The following is a 14883-nucleotide window of genomic DNA, read 5'->3' on the forward strand; positions in this document are numbered from 1 at the left end:
TGAATCTGGCTTCTAGTCTCCTTAGGCCCTTCCTTTAGAGATCTCCCAGAGACCCCTTATACTGTCTCCCACCTTTTCAACAAGTATATAAGATGACAGGAAGAAAATAGATTCCTTTGAAATGTGGTGTTGGAGGAGAATGTTACGGATACCGTGGACTGCCAAAAGAAAAAAACAAATCAGTGGGTTATAGATCAAATCAAGCCTGAACTGACCCTAGAAGCTAAAATGACTAAACTGAGGCTATCGTATTTTGGTCACATCATGAGATGACAAGAGTCACTGGAAAAGACAGTCATGCTAGGAAAAGGGCAGCAGGAAAAGAGGAAGACCCAACAAGAGATGGACTGACTCAATAAAGGAAGCCACAGCCCTCAATTTGCCAGATCTGAGCAAGGCTGTCAAAGATAGGACATTTTGGAGGACTTTCATTCATAGGGTCGCCATGAGTCGGAGGCGACTTGACGGCACTTAACACACACACAAGATGATGTAACCTATGGTGCCACTGGTACATTGACAAACATCAGTTTTGCCTTTTCCTTACAACTGACATGGGACTTGTCCTCTTAATATTTACTGAGTATCAGTCAGGATCAAGGATTGGATGTAAACGTTGATTAAAGCTGAAGCAAGAAAAGACTAAAACGATAAAGCTGACTGGTCTAGTGACAGGGTAGATCGTCAGAAAGACACACATCATTGATAGTGTGAATGTTTTCTGGTTATTTAGGTTTGTTATGTTGGGCTCATGATTCTATTATGTGTGGAATTTCATATCATGGATACAGTTGAAGGCAGACAGGGACAAGTTTAGCTTTTGCTCTCTCCACGGTAGACTTTTATAATGTACTTAATGCAAATTGCTGGTGTGGATTTGTAAAAGCTTAAACCACCTGGGCTACAGAAGCACTTCCTTCCTTGTGCACTATTATGATCTCTCAAGTCAGCTGAAAACAGCCCTTTACGTATTCTGGAATTAATTGGTCTACTAGTGGATTTCCTACAACTCTGAGCCTTCTTCCCCTCATGCCTCACAAGGCCAAATCATAAGAAGACCCCTGCTGCAGCAGACCAGTGGTCTATCTAGTCCAGCATCCTGTTTCAGACAGTGGCCAACCAGTCACCCAGGAGGACCAACAAACTGGGCAAATGGTAGCTTTGGCGTGTAGGCTCTATGGCACGGTACCTTGCTGAATTCCTTCCCCTCCCCTGGCTCTATCCCCAAAATCTCTAGGAATTTCCCAACCTGGAGTTGGCACCCCTATATACTAAAGCATTTATTAAAAATGGTGCAGGTGTCTGTTGTTTACTTCTGGTTTGTGCTGATGGCACAATTATAGTCTAAGTGAGGTGGGTTAACCTGTCGCTTCAACTATTAATATGTGTTATAAATACGTTTAGGTATGTGGAAGCTTCTTCCTTAGAACTCAAGAATGGAGTTGATGAGCTCAAGGTCCTTCTCAGCTCTACAATCACAATAGTGAATGAAGCAGTTGGCAAATAGAAAGGTAAGGAAAGGAGGATGCCTATGGGATTTAAATGGGGGTCTATAAAACTTCTGAAGAACAGCTGGAGCCATCTCTAAAACAGCTGAGGATAGAGATGATAAACCTCAGGACTCCATTGTTGCTAGACTCAGACAATAAACAATTTCAATATGCTGCCCAGCAAGGAGCCCCAGGAACAATGCAAGTCAGAACATAATATCACTTAGCAGCGTAATTTTTTTATACACATAAGTATCATATTCTGATGGGCTTGGCGGGGGGCAGGGAGAGAAGATCCAGCTTCAGTTCCTTGAACGTGCTACTTCTCAGGGCAACTGTATATTGACTACCGGTAATTAAATAATTCATCTGTCTGCCTTGTCAAAGCCTGCTTTTTTCCCCATTTTAATTGCTCTGGAAAAGCAAATAGGTGCAACTTTAAGGGGATTCCAGTCCGGTCTTTAATTCCTTCGGAAGAAATTTCTAGACAACATGTGCAATAAAACACAAGAGCAAACTGTCTGTAATGTTGAAAGCATTTTCCGCCCCTTAAGAGAGCAGGAAGCCAGTAGAACAGAACTCTCCTGACAGGAGCGATGCTGGTTGTTTGCCTTCGTCAATTTAGTGCTGCATGTGTTCTGCTCAGGTGTACAGAATATGCAACCGCGGTTCCTCCTGCAGTTACCAGCAAGAGGTAGCGCACCATTAAAGCAAACCTAATGATTATGTGCATTTATATGTCAACAAGGAGCAAGCTTTGGGCTTCTGGCATGCTGCCAACATAGCCCAAGGCGCTGTAAAAGCTGGCCTCTTCAGAATTAAGGACCAACCCTGCCAATATTTAGTGCTCTTGGCGTTATTTACCGCCCAGAACAACGTGCAGAGTCGCTGAAGTCAGAGAGACATCTCGAAAAAAATTACAGAGTAAGAAGCATGGGTCCAGTCTGTCCCCTAGCAGCTAACACAACTACAGTGAGGCTTTTGTGTCTCTCTGTATGGGTGGGAGCTAAACAAGATTGTGTCCTAACAATACTGGATTATTGCCCAAGGTGCCAAATGGCTAGTTTCTGCTTCTCCCGATGATGGTATGGATAAATACAACATGAAAAGGGTGGGGGGAGAGGACTGTATACACATACACACACACACAAAGAAAGGAGAGAAAGAATCCATTGGTACAAAGAAAAACAAATAATTTTGTAAATTGAATTTTCACACATTTTTGAGCTATAGCTATTTTTTGACAGTGCCAGTGTGGTGTAGTGGTTCAGAGCTGTGGGCTGTAATCTGGAGAACTGGGTTTGATTCCTCACTCCTCCACAAAAGTGGCAGACTCTAATCTGATGAAGTGGGTTGGTTTCCCCACTCCTACACATGAAGCCAGCTGGGTGACCTTGGGCTAGTCACAGTTCTCTCCGAACTCTCTCCGCCTCACCTACCTCACAAGGTATCTGTTGCGGGGAGAGGAAGGGAAGGAGATTGTAAGCCGGTTTGATTCTCCTTGAAAGGTAGAGAAAATCAGCATATAAAAACCAACTCTGTTTCTTCCTCTTAAGGCAACATAAAACAGTCAACAGTGCAGTACTCTGCAGAGTTACTTGCATTTAAGGACACCTGTGGGCTTAGACTACCATGACTCTGTGCAGGCTTACACTACAAATGTGGGTTGTTTGGGTGAATTCCTTTAAGACTGTAAGCTTAGTTAGCTTGCCAGTTCCTTTACTTGCTAAAGCAGGAAGAATATTTCTATAATCTTGCCAAGTAGACTCACCCAAGTTCTTCTGAATTATCCTTTGTCTTTGTTTGCTCATAATACTATAGCAGGGTGTGTATGCTGGATTTTTTAAAAAAACTTCAATAAATTGTTTTTCTGCACCAGTGGATCTTTCTTCCCTCCCATGTTGTTCAGGAAGAAATATGAACCAACATCTTCACATCCCCCTTTCCATGGCTGCTCCAGTTGATTAGCCTGCCAATATGGCCAGCATTGAAAAAAGAAGAGTTGGTTTTTATATGCCAACTTTCTCTACCACTTAAGGGAGAATCAAACCAGCTTACAATCACCTTCCCTTCCCCTCCCCACAACAGACACCCTCTGAGGTAGGTGAGGCTGAGAGAGCTGTGACTAGCCCAAGGTCAACCAACTAGCTTCATGTGTAGGAGTGGGGAAACAAATCTAGTTCACCAGATTAGCATCTGCTGCTCATGTGGAGGAGTGGGGAATCAAGCCCAGTTCTCCAGATCAGAGCACCACTCTGAACCACAGCTCCCAACCACTACACCACGCTGGCTCTCTTAAGGGTAAACTAAAGGTAAATTAAGCCGGTATTCAGAACTGTGGGACATTGAGTCACAAGAGGAAGGGCTGAACTGCAGAGGAACCCAAGAACAGTGCTATAGCCCTGATGAAGTTGCTGGACAATCCAGAACCATGCTGGATCCTCTATGTCAGGAGTCCCCAAGCTTTTTTGAGCCTGTGGGCCCCTTTGGAGTTCTCACACAGGGTGGCGAGCACAACCACAAAATGTCCTGCATAACTCTTAACAATCACTCTTCAACATTTCAGGCAGAAGCTCTGTTTAACAGAACGGCTTTCAAAATGAACACATTGTTTACAAATATTGTCATACACACATACAGCTTCTCAGCGTGACTGAATATCTTTGTGCTGTACTGGCAGCAGAACCAATCATATCTCCCAATAGCCAATCAAAAACCTTGCTGGCAAAATCCTCACCTGGCCCCGCCCACTTTCTACAAACAGTTGGCAGGTTCCAAAAAGGTGTTGGTGGTGCCCACAGGTACCACATTGGGGAACCCCACTCTATGCGTATAATAATATTTAGCATTTATATTTATATTGAGCATTCAAAGTATTTTGCACTTTGGAGGTATTATCTCAGTAATCCTGCTCCATCTTGACATTATAGAGGCTTAAGACCAACTACAAGCTTGAGGCTGAAGTGGGATCTGAACTGGAGACTTCAGGTTCAGCCTCCTAGCCTCCATGCCACACCACCAGTACAATCCTGAAGAGGATTACACCCTCCGAAGTCTACTGAAGTCAATGGGTTTAGAAGGGCGTTAACATCGCTTAGGATGACACCATAGCTCTCAAAGCATGCAGTGATAGCAGAACTTGTGGCCCACTCTCATGAAAGTCCACATTTGGCATCTAAAATTGAGTATTTTGCACCTCTCAAGGGAGCGAATTCTGAATGCTGGCCCGAAGCAGCATGTACTAATGGGTTTTTCTTTTCCCCCTACTGTGTTCCTTTTTCATGTTCTTGTCTAAAGTATTGATTGAGAGAAGAGATGAGAGTCGCTGTTCACATTCCACGCCTCAGAACCACAATGTGTCAGCTCAGCAAGCCTTTCAAATTGAGTTACTGGGGAACCGCACTGTACGGAGGTCTGTACGGCAGCGTTTACCTGTAGATCACGCTTTCACGTCATCTATGTGAACAATACACCCGGCAGGACGACTCGGTGTTCCATCTCATGCACACGGAGATCTTCTGTTAATGCGGCACAGTGAGCTGGCTGATATCACACCTGATTGCTTCGGTCTTGGCTCAGCGCGTAAACTGGTGCTTGTCTGTGGGCTGGATGAGCTGGCAGGAACACTCCCCCCCCCCTCGACTAGTATGGCTAGCGTAGCCCTCACATCTCGACCATAGCAGGCTGGCTTTAAGAGCAGGGCTGGCAAGATGCTGAAAGATTCAAGTAACGTTTCTAACTAAAAATTATTGAGCCAGCGGGCATTGCTGGTGGTTAGGGTTGCCAACCTCCAGGTGGTGGCTGGAGACCTCCTGCTAGTACAACTGATCTCCAGGCGACTGGAGAAGATGGCTAATTTGGCAATTGGATTCTATGGCATTGAAGTCCCTCCCCTCTCCAAACCCTGCCCCCCTCAGGCTCCACCCCCAAAATCTCCAGGTATTTCCCAACCCAGAGCTGGCAACCTTACTGATGGAAGAGGGGTCGGGGCTTAGTTTTATAGTGGCTGCTTTGCATACGAGAGTCCAGGTTCAGTCTCCGGCACCTCCAGCTGAAAGGATCAGGCAATGAGAAAAACCTCTATTTTTTTCACTGTCAGTCAGAGCAGACAATACTGACTTTGACAGACAGACCAACGGTTGGTCAGACTCAGGATAAGCTGACTTCATGTATTGAAGTTCCAGTTCTTAGAAACAACTGCCACATCGCCAGGAATAGGTTTATTTTGGCTACCCGGACATATATTACCCCTGCTCCCTCACTTCTTTGAAGTGGGATTTACAGGGGATATGAAAATCTCACTGAATGGTTCCGAGAGCATGGATCCCACCCTTCTACTCCCCTACTAGATTTTACATGGGATCCCTTGAGGAGTGGCAGCCTCCTGGAAGAAAAAGGCATATATGCAAGTCTAGCCCAGGGGTGAGGGTAGAGCAGGGAAAGCGATCCACCCTCCTCGAGTTTCTAACCATTCGCAACGCCAAGCCGGGCTCAGGCGTGGAAAGGGTGACGAGACACAAACGCGGCGGGTTTTGTACATGTGCAGAGTGTGATGCCACCCCACACGTTTAGGAAGACTTTCCTACAAGCTCACTCAGCGAAACCGAATCAGCTCAGGCAGTGGCGGACTGGGTCTAAAAATATTGGTTGCCAGGAGACAAAGGGGGCCCACCCACAACTATAAGGCTATCATTTAATTTTTATAATAAATAAATAAAATTTTCAAAAGATACCTAAATGGAAAAAAGGTACCATTAAAATTTTTGTGGAATAAATGTATTTTAAAAAGAAATTACAGTGTACATATATTGTACATATTACTGGCAGTATACAGTAGATACTAAATGTAAATACAGATAGTTATAATTGAATTTTTAAATTGTTTTTTAATTTTAAATAAATCTATTATATTTTCAAACTACTAAAAGGTCATTGACATTTTTAGCATATTGTCTAATGTTTAAGGGCCCCCACTTCATCAGGGGCCCACTTGCCATCGGGCAAGCTGACACCCTGGCCAGTCCGCCACTGAGCTCTGGGGTCAGAAAGTGCGACCCCCAGCTGGCCTCGAACCCCTGGCACCTTTCTCTTTGGGAAATGGCGGGGCAGTGGAGGAGAGAGGCTTCCTTTCCCAGAGCTTCACCTAACAGGCCCGTGAGAGCAGGGTCGGTGCTACCATTAGGCAAATTAGGCAGTCGCCTTGGGCACAGATAGGGTTACCAACTTCCAGGTACTAGCTGGAGATCTCCTGCTATTACACCTGATCTCCAGCCGATAGAAGTACGTTCCCCTGGAGAAAATGGCCGCTTTGGCAATTGGACGCTATGGCACTGAAGTCCCTCCCCTCTCCAAACCCTGCCCCTCAGGCTCCGCCCCTAAAAACCTCCAGGTGGTGACGAAGAGGGACCTGGCAACCCTAGGCGCAGACGTCAGAGGGGGTGCAGAACTGGCCTGAAGGGTTAGGGTTGCCAACCTCCAGGTACTAGCTGGAGATCTCCTGCTATTACAACTGATCTCCAGCCGATATATATCAGTCCCATGAAAGCCAAGACCAAGCAAAGTTTTCCTTCATAGATATGCTGAAGAGATGTTAATGTTTGTCCGCTAAACCTAAACCACTTGTGTACTATGGTTAGGGTTGCCAACCTCCAGGTACTAGCTGGAGATCTCCTGCTATTGCAACTGATCCCCAGCCGATAGACATCAGTTCCCCTGGAGAAAATAGCCGCTTTGGCGTTTATGGCACTGAAGTCCCTCCCCCAACCCCGCCCTCCTCAGGCTCCTCCCCCAAAACCTCCCTTCGTTGGCGAGGGGCACAGTTTTAACCAGATTCGTCTCTTGAAGAAAAAAAAACCGCAACTGACAATTTATATTATTTATTTTAAGAGAAGGACCACAATAGCGCGATGGAATATGATGGATGATAACGCCTTATGCAAAGTTTTGTGCTGTTATTTTCCCCCCCTACAAGACATCTGTTTTTGAAAACTGGTTAGCCATGGGGGTGGGGTGGGCGCCAGTCATTTTGTGCGCCCTAGGCGAGGCTAACTACTTGGGGGGGGGCACCCCACCCCCACGGCTAACCAGTTTTCAAAAACAGATGTCTTGCAGGAAAAAATAAATAAAAGCACAAAACTTTTTTGTGCATAATGCATAAATTTTGTGCATGTGCATAAACGCGTAAGGCGTTATCATCCCATTATAAGGCTCTTCCCCCCCCCCCCCCACCCCGCGCCTCCCCCTCCGCCGCAGCCCTTTGCAAAAAAGCGGCTCCGGCCAGAAAAGGGCGCGCGGAGGGAGGCGGCGCTGCTCTGCACGGAGGCGCCGCCGAGGCCCAGCCCAGGCGAGCCTCCCGCCGCCCGGCCTGCCCCCTCCCCTCCTCCTCCCCCCTCCCTCTGGGCGGCCCCGCCCCCTCCCCAACCGGCGGGCTGCCGGCTCCGCCCCGCCGGCTGCCCGGCTCGGCTGTTTGGTGGCTGCGCCCTTGCCGCATGCTGCCGCGCGCCGTTGCCGGAGGAGCTGGAAGATGGCGGAGCCGGGGCCGGACTGCAGCGCGCTGCTGGACGAGGAGCTCTCCTCCTTCGTCTTCAACTATCTCACCGACAGCCAGGTACGGCTTTTCCCCCCGGGGGGGGGAGGCTCGGACCCGCTTGGAGGAGCCGGGAATACGGCGCTTGGGGGGGCGCGCAGGGTCCACCCCCCTCCGTGCATCGGGGCGTCCGGGTTGCAAGGGGGGGGGGGATGATGGCCGCGGAGCCCAGATCACTGTTCGGGAAGGAGGGGGGGCGCAACGATCCCACGCGCAATCCGGGGCTCGGGGGACCCGAACCCGTTACGCGCCGGGGAATCTGGGACGTGGGAACCCCGAGGTTGCACTCGCGCGAGGGAGTTTGCGCCCGTTCTGCGTGGCATCTGGGGCGCGGGGGAGCGGGGTGAGGGGTTGGGGGGAAGGCGGCGGCTCCGGGGGGCTCGGGTCCAACTTAGAAGTGGACGTCTGGGGCACGAGGTCCCCGGGATCGCCGTGCGCGGAAGCGGAACGGTGCGTCGGTGGGAACCGGCTTGGCTCCGCTGAAAAAGAGAGAGAAAGGGGGTGGGAGGACTTTTGCTTTCCCCACAGCGGCGTCTCCCGGCCCAGACAGAGAGGAAGGCGAGGCGAGGGTGGCGCGCGGGGGTCCCGTCGGATCCCCCCGCGCGCCCAGGACTGGCTCTGCTCGTGCAGGGGTGCCTGCCCGTGCGCCCGTCCGAAGGGAGGAAGGCGGGGAGGGGGAGTCGCACGCTTATGCAAGCAGAGCGCCCGAGCCGGCCGAGTAGCAACCGCGGGGGGGGGGGGCTGCAGTGGGCAGCCCTGGAGGCTCGCGTGGGGTTCTCCTGCGACGGTCCCATTTGGCCCTTTATGGACGGGGGGGGGGGGTTTGCCTCGGGTTCGCCGCTCTCCAGAGGCACATTTTCCCGACCCGATTTCTCCAAACTCAACCATGCGGAGTTTGGAGCATGCGGACGGGGGGAAACGGGCCTCCGGAGAGCGGCAAAACCCGCCGCGCATGAATGGTCCTGCGACTTCGCTGACCTCCGGCCTTTGCTTTTATCCGCCGGCCCCCCGCGCTCGGGGAAGGGGAAGAGAAACTCCAAGAGCCCCGCATACTTTCCCAGCCCCGCTCGCACGTGGGCTCGTGAGTCCCGCTGCCCCAGATGCGAGCGCGCCTCCTTGCTGGCGTCCTTAGCCGCCTGCGGTGCAGGATCCTTAGCCCTGCAGGCGGTGCCTTTGGTCGGAGGTGGCATCGAGGGGGAAAGCCGAGAGCAGAAAAAGCATGCTCGTTAAAGGCTCACGCACGCGGGGTCGGGGGGGGGGCTTGCTTTTTGGAAGCGCGGCTGTGGCTTGCTTTCCTGGGGAGTAGGTGGGCAGGACCGGCAAGCCCGATCGGCCTGTCTGCGGAGCAACAAGTATAGACGGATGCTGGAGGTCCCTCCCCCTCCCCCTTTCTCTTAGGGATTTGCTGGCGGGAGCTCTAATTTCCGAGGTTGGGCTTGTGAGTCATGTGGCTCGCTGCTTTTCATACCTGCAGCTTTGGAGCGAGGGCAAGGGAAGGGGGGGGGGTCTTAGTCGCTACAGAGAAGCAGCTTTGCCGATGGTCATTTATGCACGGGGGTTTTGCCTTGGATTTGCCGCTGTCTAGATGCACATTTCCCCCCCATCCGAATTCTCCAAACTCTGCATGGGGGGGCTTATTGTTGAGTTTGGAGAATTCGGATGGGGTGAAATGTGCATCTAGAGAGCGGCAAACCCAAGGCAAAACCTCCCCTGCATAAATGACCAATCTCTCCCATTTGGACGGAGCTGGCTGTTAAAATCAGATTAAGGGCTTCTTGGCAGCCCTCGCCTGGTCACGAGCGAGCGGGGCGCTTGCTGGAAGGGCAGCGGGCTGCATTCTTTTCTGGGAAGAAAGGCAGAGCGGGGGCAACGGAGTCAGCGCTGCGAGACCATTATGCATCTCTCAAGCCTGTTGCAACTGCAAAGAGTTTTCCATGGTTACGATTCCGCCCCCCCCCCCAGCGCCCTCCCTTTTTTCCTCATAAGCAGAGATTACTAAACAGCTTTGATTTGAGATGTGGCACATTCCGCTCTTTTCCTCCCTACTCGGTGTATTGATTTAGTCGCCGGCAAAAGAGTGGGGTAAAGTCGGCTGAGTTTGTATCCCAAACAAGCGACGGAGCCCTGGACTCGATCAGCCTGCTGTGTCCTCTGGCTGGTGTGTGCCAGACAGAACCAGGCTGGGCTCGCCCCAGGCTGGTCCTGTGCAGTCTGAGCACCTTCACTCCAGTGCCAGGGCTGGCGCTTTACAGTTTGTCATGGGACGTATTGGCTAGGAGGACTTTCAGAATTAACTAGCAGATGCTGACAGCTTGATTAAAGAAGTAGGGGCAGCGTATTTCGTAAGCAGGGTTCACATTCTGCCTCGCCAAGGGGTTTCTTTATGTGGTATTGAAAAAATAGTCAGCTGAGAAACTCCAGTGGGGCAATAGAAGGCATGTTTGCTTTCGGGAAAAAAATGTATTATAGACAAGCAGAGTTCTGTGCAAAATGCTCTGCCTCCCTGTGACAGATGGCATGATTGCTGCATCTTTAAGACAGATCTTCCATTACTATTGTCTGCTGTTAGACAGCTGGGACGATTGAGATGTCACTGGGGGTTCGGGCCCACCTGAGTGTCGTATGTTGTATATAAAAAGGTTTCCGAGTCCTCGTTTCCTGAAAGTCCAAACTTTCTTCCAAAAATCAGAGGATCCGCACTACCTCCACACAGCTCAGTTTACCGGAGTCCCATCATTGCTAATGTGTAACTCAGAAAGTATATTGCGGTAATCCTTGGGTCGATATTTGCTTGCTGCCACCGGCCCCTTTGCTGGAAGGTACTTTTAATCTTTGGATGACCCTTTCATCTCTTCTCATTGGCGTGTAAGGGTTAAAGTCTAGAGTAAAAACAGAGCCCGCTTGTGATTTCTTTTTTTAAAAAAAAGTTGTCTGTGTGCCTTGCATTTTGTACCTTAACCTCTGATGAAACCGCAGGGCAGTCTGCAGCCTTGGCCCACCTGTCATGTGCTCCGTTTGTAACTATAAGCGGGAGGTGGTTCCTGGGCTCGTCTCTGACGTCTCTCTCCCCGTTACTACTATCCTGTGCTAGCAGCCTCTGCTTTCGGCCGGGCTGCTGACTTCTCTCTGGAGCCTGCGAGCGCCTTCTGCAAAGCCCCGCGGTGTTCCATCACCGGATCAGATTCTCCTAAGAGGCTAAAATGTCAGGAGGTGCTGAGATAGTGAATACATTTACCCGTCCCTTCCATGCAGACCCTGAACGGTTTCAGCGCTTCCCCGTCAGATGTCGCATACGACCCCCCCTCTTCCCTTTGCAGCAGCAGTGCAGAAATTCATAGCAGGGTTCTCCTGAATATCACATTGCCCAGGTGAGCCGGAGCATTCCCCAACAGAAACGCAGTGAAATTTCACCCTGATTTGCCTCGCTGCTTTCAGTGTGGAGCTTTCGGGCTTGCCTTTCCTAGCTGTTCTGTATGGAGGCGAAGGATGCTTCGTAAAAATAGCTGCATTGCAACAGATAGAGATTAAAGGCCTTTTCTTCTGCAGTCTGATTTTTCATCAAAATGAGCATATTGTGCAGCAGGGCGAAATGTATGATTTATGCACGAGCCAGGACGATGCATTCTGGCCTTCTCGTTTCGAGCTTGTAACCATCCGTTGCTAATTCATCAGGTATTGGGAGGTGTCAGGAATTACTGGTGTCAACTACTGAGGAGATAGGAGTTAGAGGCTCTTTTCTGTTTCTCTCCCAAGTGTGAGAGAGAGCAGTTTTCCTTTTGTGATTTGTCTAAAGGAAGATAATAACAATGCAGGCTGCCACTTGGAGCTTCCCTGGGCAATATTTCCTCCTTATTTTCTCAGCATCTTGTTAACAGCTCAATTAATTAACGGCTGGAGAAGTAAACTATTATTGACTAGAACGAAATGGTTTGTCTTCTCTCAGACACGCACATACTTCGAACGCTGCCATGGATTCTCCTGTTGCTTCTTTTGGCTGGCATGATCTATCGCTCTTTGAGTGTCTGTGTCTCCATCAGTTAAATGAGGTAAAAGGGTGAGTATTCTTTTTCTTGGCAGGCTGAGGAAGTTCTTCCTGGGTAGAGCAACGTGCCAGGTGATTTTGTATCCTGGTTCTGAATGCCTTGGTTAGCTCTCCTTCATTGTTTGGGGAAGGGAAACCCCATTTCGCGTTCTGCTAGGCTTACTCTGTCTCTTTCAAAGGCTTACTGGAGAGAAGAAGCAGGAGGGGGGGGTTCTCTTTTACCCGTTTCATGTTTCCAGCCCTAAATGGGCGTTTGGTCATGCAGTGGCTTCACCACGTCCCTGTATGCCCAAACTAAGCACAGGCATGTTTCCACCCACATTTGGGCAGGCATCCAGGATCATGTTGCCTGGTCCCTACTCGTGACCTTGATCTTTTCAAGGCACTCAAGGTGGCAGTGGTCTGTTTTGGTGCTTGCTCATTTCGTTTAGGGAAACGGAAAGAGATGCTTTCCTTTCAGCATGGCTTCAGCTGCCTTGAACAACGACTTAAAACGAAGAGCTGATCTCCACTGTCGAGTCCTGCCTGGATTCTTCTACTGCGGATAAAGACAGGGGGTGCTATTGTGGAACACTCTTGATGCTGAAACCGTCCAGTGTGCCGAAAGCTAAAATATCAGCAAGAAGGCTTCTGTCTTGATTTTCTTCCTTCAAGATTATTTTGTACATGGAGGGGGGTGCATATAAATGCTCTGTCCCCAGGGGCAGCCTGAAATGGTACAGACTACCACATAAATATTTTGTATATGTAGGTTGTGTCTAAGATAGCACTTCTAAGTAGACTTAGAGATATTCCACTGGAATTAGTGGAACATAGCCAGGAAAGTGTATATGGAGTTTGTGCATAGGGCAGAAATCATGTGGTTCTTGGGAAGGGCAAAGGTAGAGTACACATGCTCTGGAATGACATTTCCAGACTGGGACCCATCTTTAACTCCCGTGTGGCAGCATAAGACCCACAGAGCTGCAGGCACGTCACAGGAATATGTGTGATTTCAGGATCATATTTCAGGAAGAGGAAGAACCACTGGACTAGAAGGAGTGCCTTTGAATGGCATTGTGTTGTAAATGAAACTTAGTCTAAATTGCCTTGTTAGCATGGGTCCCACTCGAGGATATGTGAATTTAGTACCAGACAATTGTATAGACTGGATATTCGCAAAGCATACACAGTACGTGCAGTAGCCAACCCAAAGTCAGGGCTGACTATCCTAAATCGGGACCACCCATAATATTAGGGGCATTTAGCTCCCTGGAAATCTTTGCTGATTCAGCTAGTGAATAAACCAGATGTGACATACGTACCAGATTGCTCTTGGCTGAGAGCTGATCGACACAGAGGGCTTTGAGGTGGTTATTTATTTATTTACTTAGAATGTTTAAGCCAGGACATTTGGTTATTAATGGGGTGAACTAGGCAATTTCAGGGACTGCCAGTTTCATAGGCTCATGGATCCAGAAGTGCATCATGAGTTCCCCCCGCTGCTGCCGCCCACAATTTGGCAGTGAGATGCACAGTGTTCTGCAATGGCCTGCATCTGTGTCTGGTTAGGCACAGCGTGTAGTCCCCAAAACCAGTGGCTGTGTAAGAGAAACCAAATATGAAATGGTTGGGTAGCCATCAACAGATGGCAGCTCCACTTGTATGTCCCTACTGCTGTGGTTTAGAGATCTGCACGACAGCAACTCTGTAGCCATAGAGCTTGATATTTCTTGCACTTGCCTGGTAGAATGGTATGGTTTTGCTGGCGGTGAACTATTTTTTTTCTACCACTAAGCCATGCAAAACACCAGTCGGCCAGACAGTTCTGGAGTTGGCTTCTGATACTGCTGTCTGTGGATGGCATTTGTATCTGCCAATGGCTTTTTCCTTCTTCTTGACAAACTGGATTCTCTGTTGGACATGTGGCACCTGCTCAAAGAGGTTGTTGGGAGTATGGAGTGGTGCTGCTGCTCATGGCGAGCTGAAATCTGCCGGAATATAAGCAGGTGGTTTTAAGTACTTAACACCCATAGGATTTTCCATCTCCAAACAAAGCTGCTTGTTAGACTAGGGCTGATTTACCTCTTATTGCTTTTATACATAACAACTATTTTTGGCAGTCATCTAGCGAGCACATACATGTGGACCTTCTGTATCAGAGAAGCTGTCGGAGATTTTAAAAGACCATAGGTCTGTGTGGTTAAAAGGGACCAGGAGCCAAGATCACAGATTTCTTTTGCCTTCATCCCACAGCAGGAGAGCGTGGCCCAGTGTGGTTTTTTCCCATGTATTGCTTCCACAACAAATGCTTGTTGGAGGGAGGCTTGCTTTTTGACCTGTTGTATACCTTGAAGTTGTTTTGGAGGAAGGAGCTCGGTCATGAGAGCCAGTGTGGGATAGAGCATTAGACTATACCTGGGTTCAAATCTCTGCTGTGTCATGAACTCACTGGGAAACCTTGGGCCGGTCACTGACTCAAAGGAAGAGCCATGTATGCTGCCCTGAGCAACCTGGAGAAAGGGCAGGATAAAAATGTGAAAGATACAGATGTGTAGAGAAGTAGGCCATACTGAGTTCTTTGAAGCAAGGATGGAATTAAAATCTCTTAAGTAGTGACATTGACACGGAAATGTACAATTATATGCATTTTTTATGTGGGGGAAGGGGAGCAAAGAGAACCAGTGTATGCTTGGCAGGTCTTGGACATAACTGCACCTGAACAAGAAATAATAATTGATTTATTAACGCCCATCATCTTTGCTGAGCAGAGCTTGAAAGGCAGG

The 14883-nt window shown here is 49.1% G+C and overlaps 1 protein-coding gene across 1 annotated transcript in view; it reads left to right on the top strand.

Moving 5' to 3' along the window:
* Nucleotides 1–7976: 7976 nt before the first annotated feature.
* PPARGC1B (PPARG coactivator 1 beta) overlaps nucleotides 7977–14883 on the top strand; it is a 145337-nt gene continuing 138430 nt past the window's right edge. Inside the window, exon 1 of the mRNA XM_056857528.1 lies at nucleotides 7977–8097. Coding sequence (XP_056713506.1) covers nucleotides 8014–8097 — 84 coding nt within the window. The 5' untranslated portion in view covers nucleotides 7977–8013. The remainder of the gene's footprint in view (nucleotides 8098–14883) is intronic.

The sequence above is a fragment of the Euleptes europaea genome, chromosome 1, assembly GCF_029931775.1.
Source record: "Euleptes europaea isolate rEulEur1 chromosome 1, rEulEur1.hap1, whole genome shotgun sequence".
NCBI classification, from domain to species: domain Eukaryota; kingdom Metazoa; phylum Chordata; class Lepidosauria; order Squamata; family Sphaerodactylidae; genus Euleptes; species Euleptes europaea.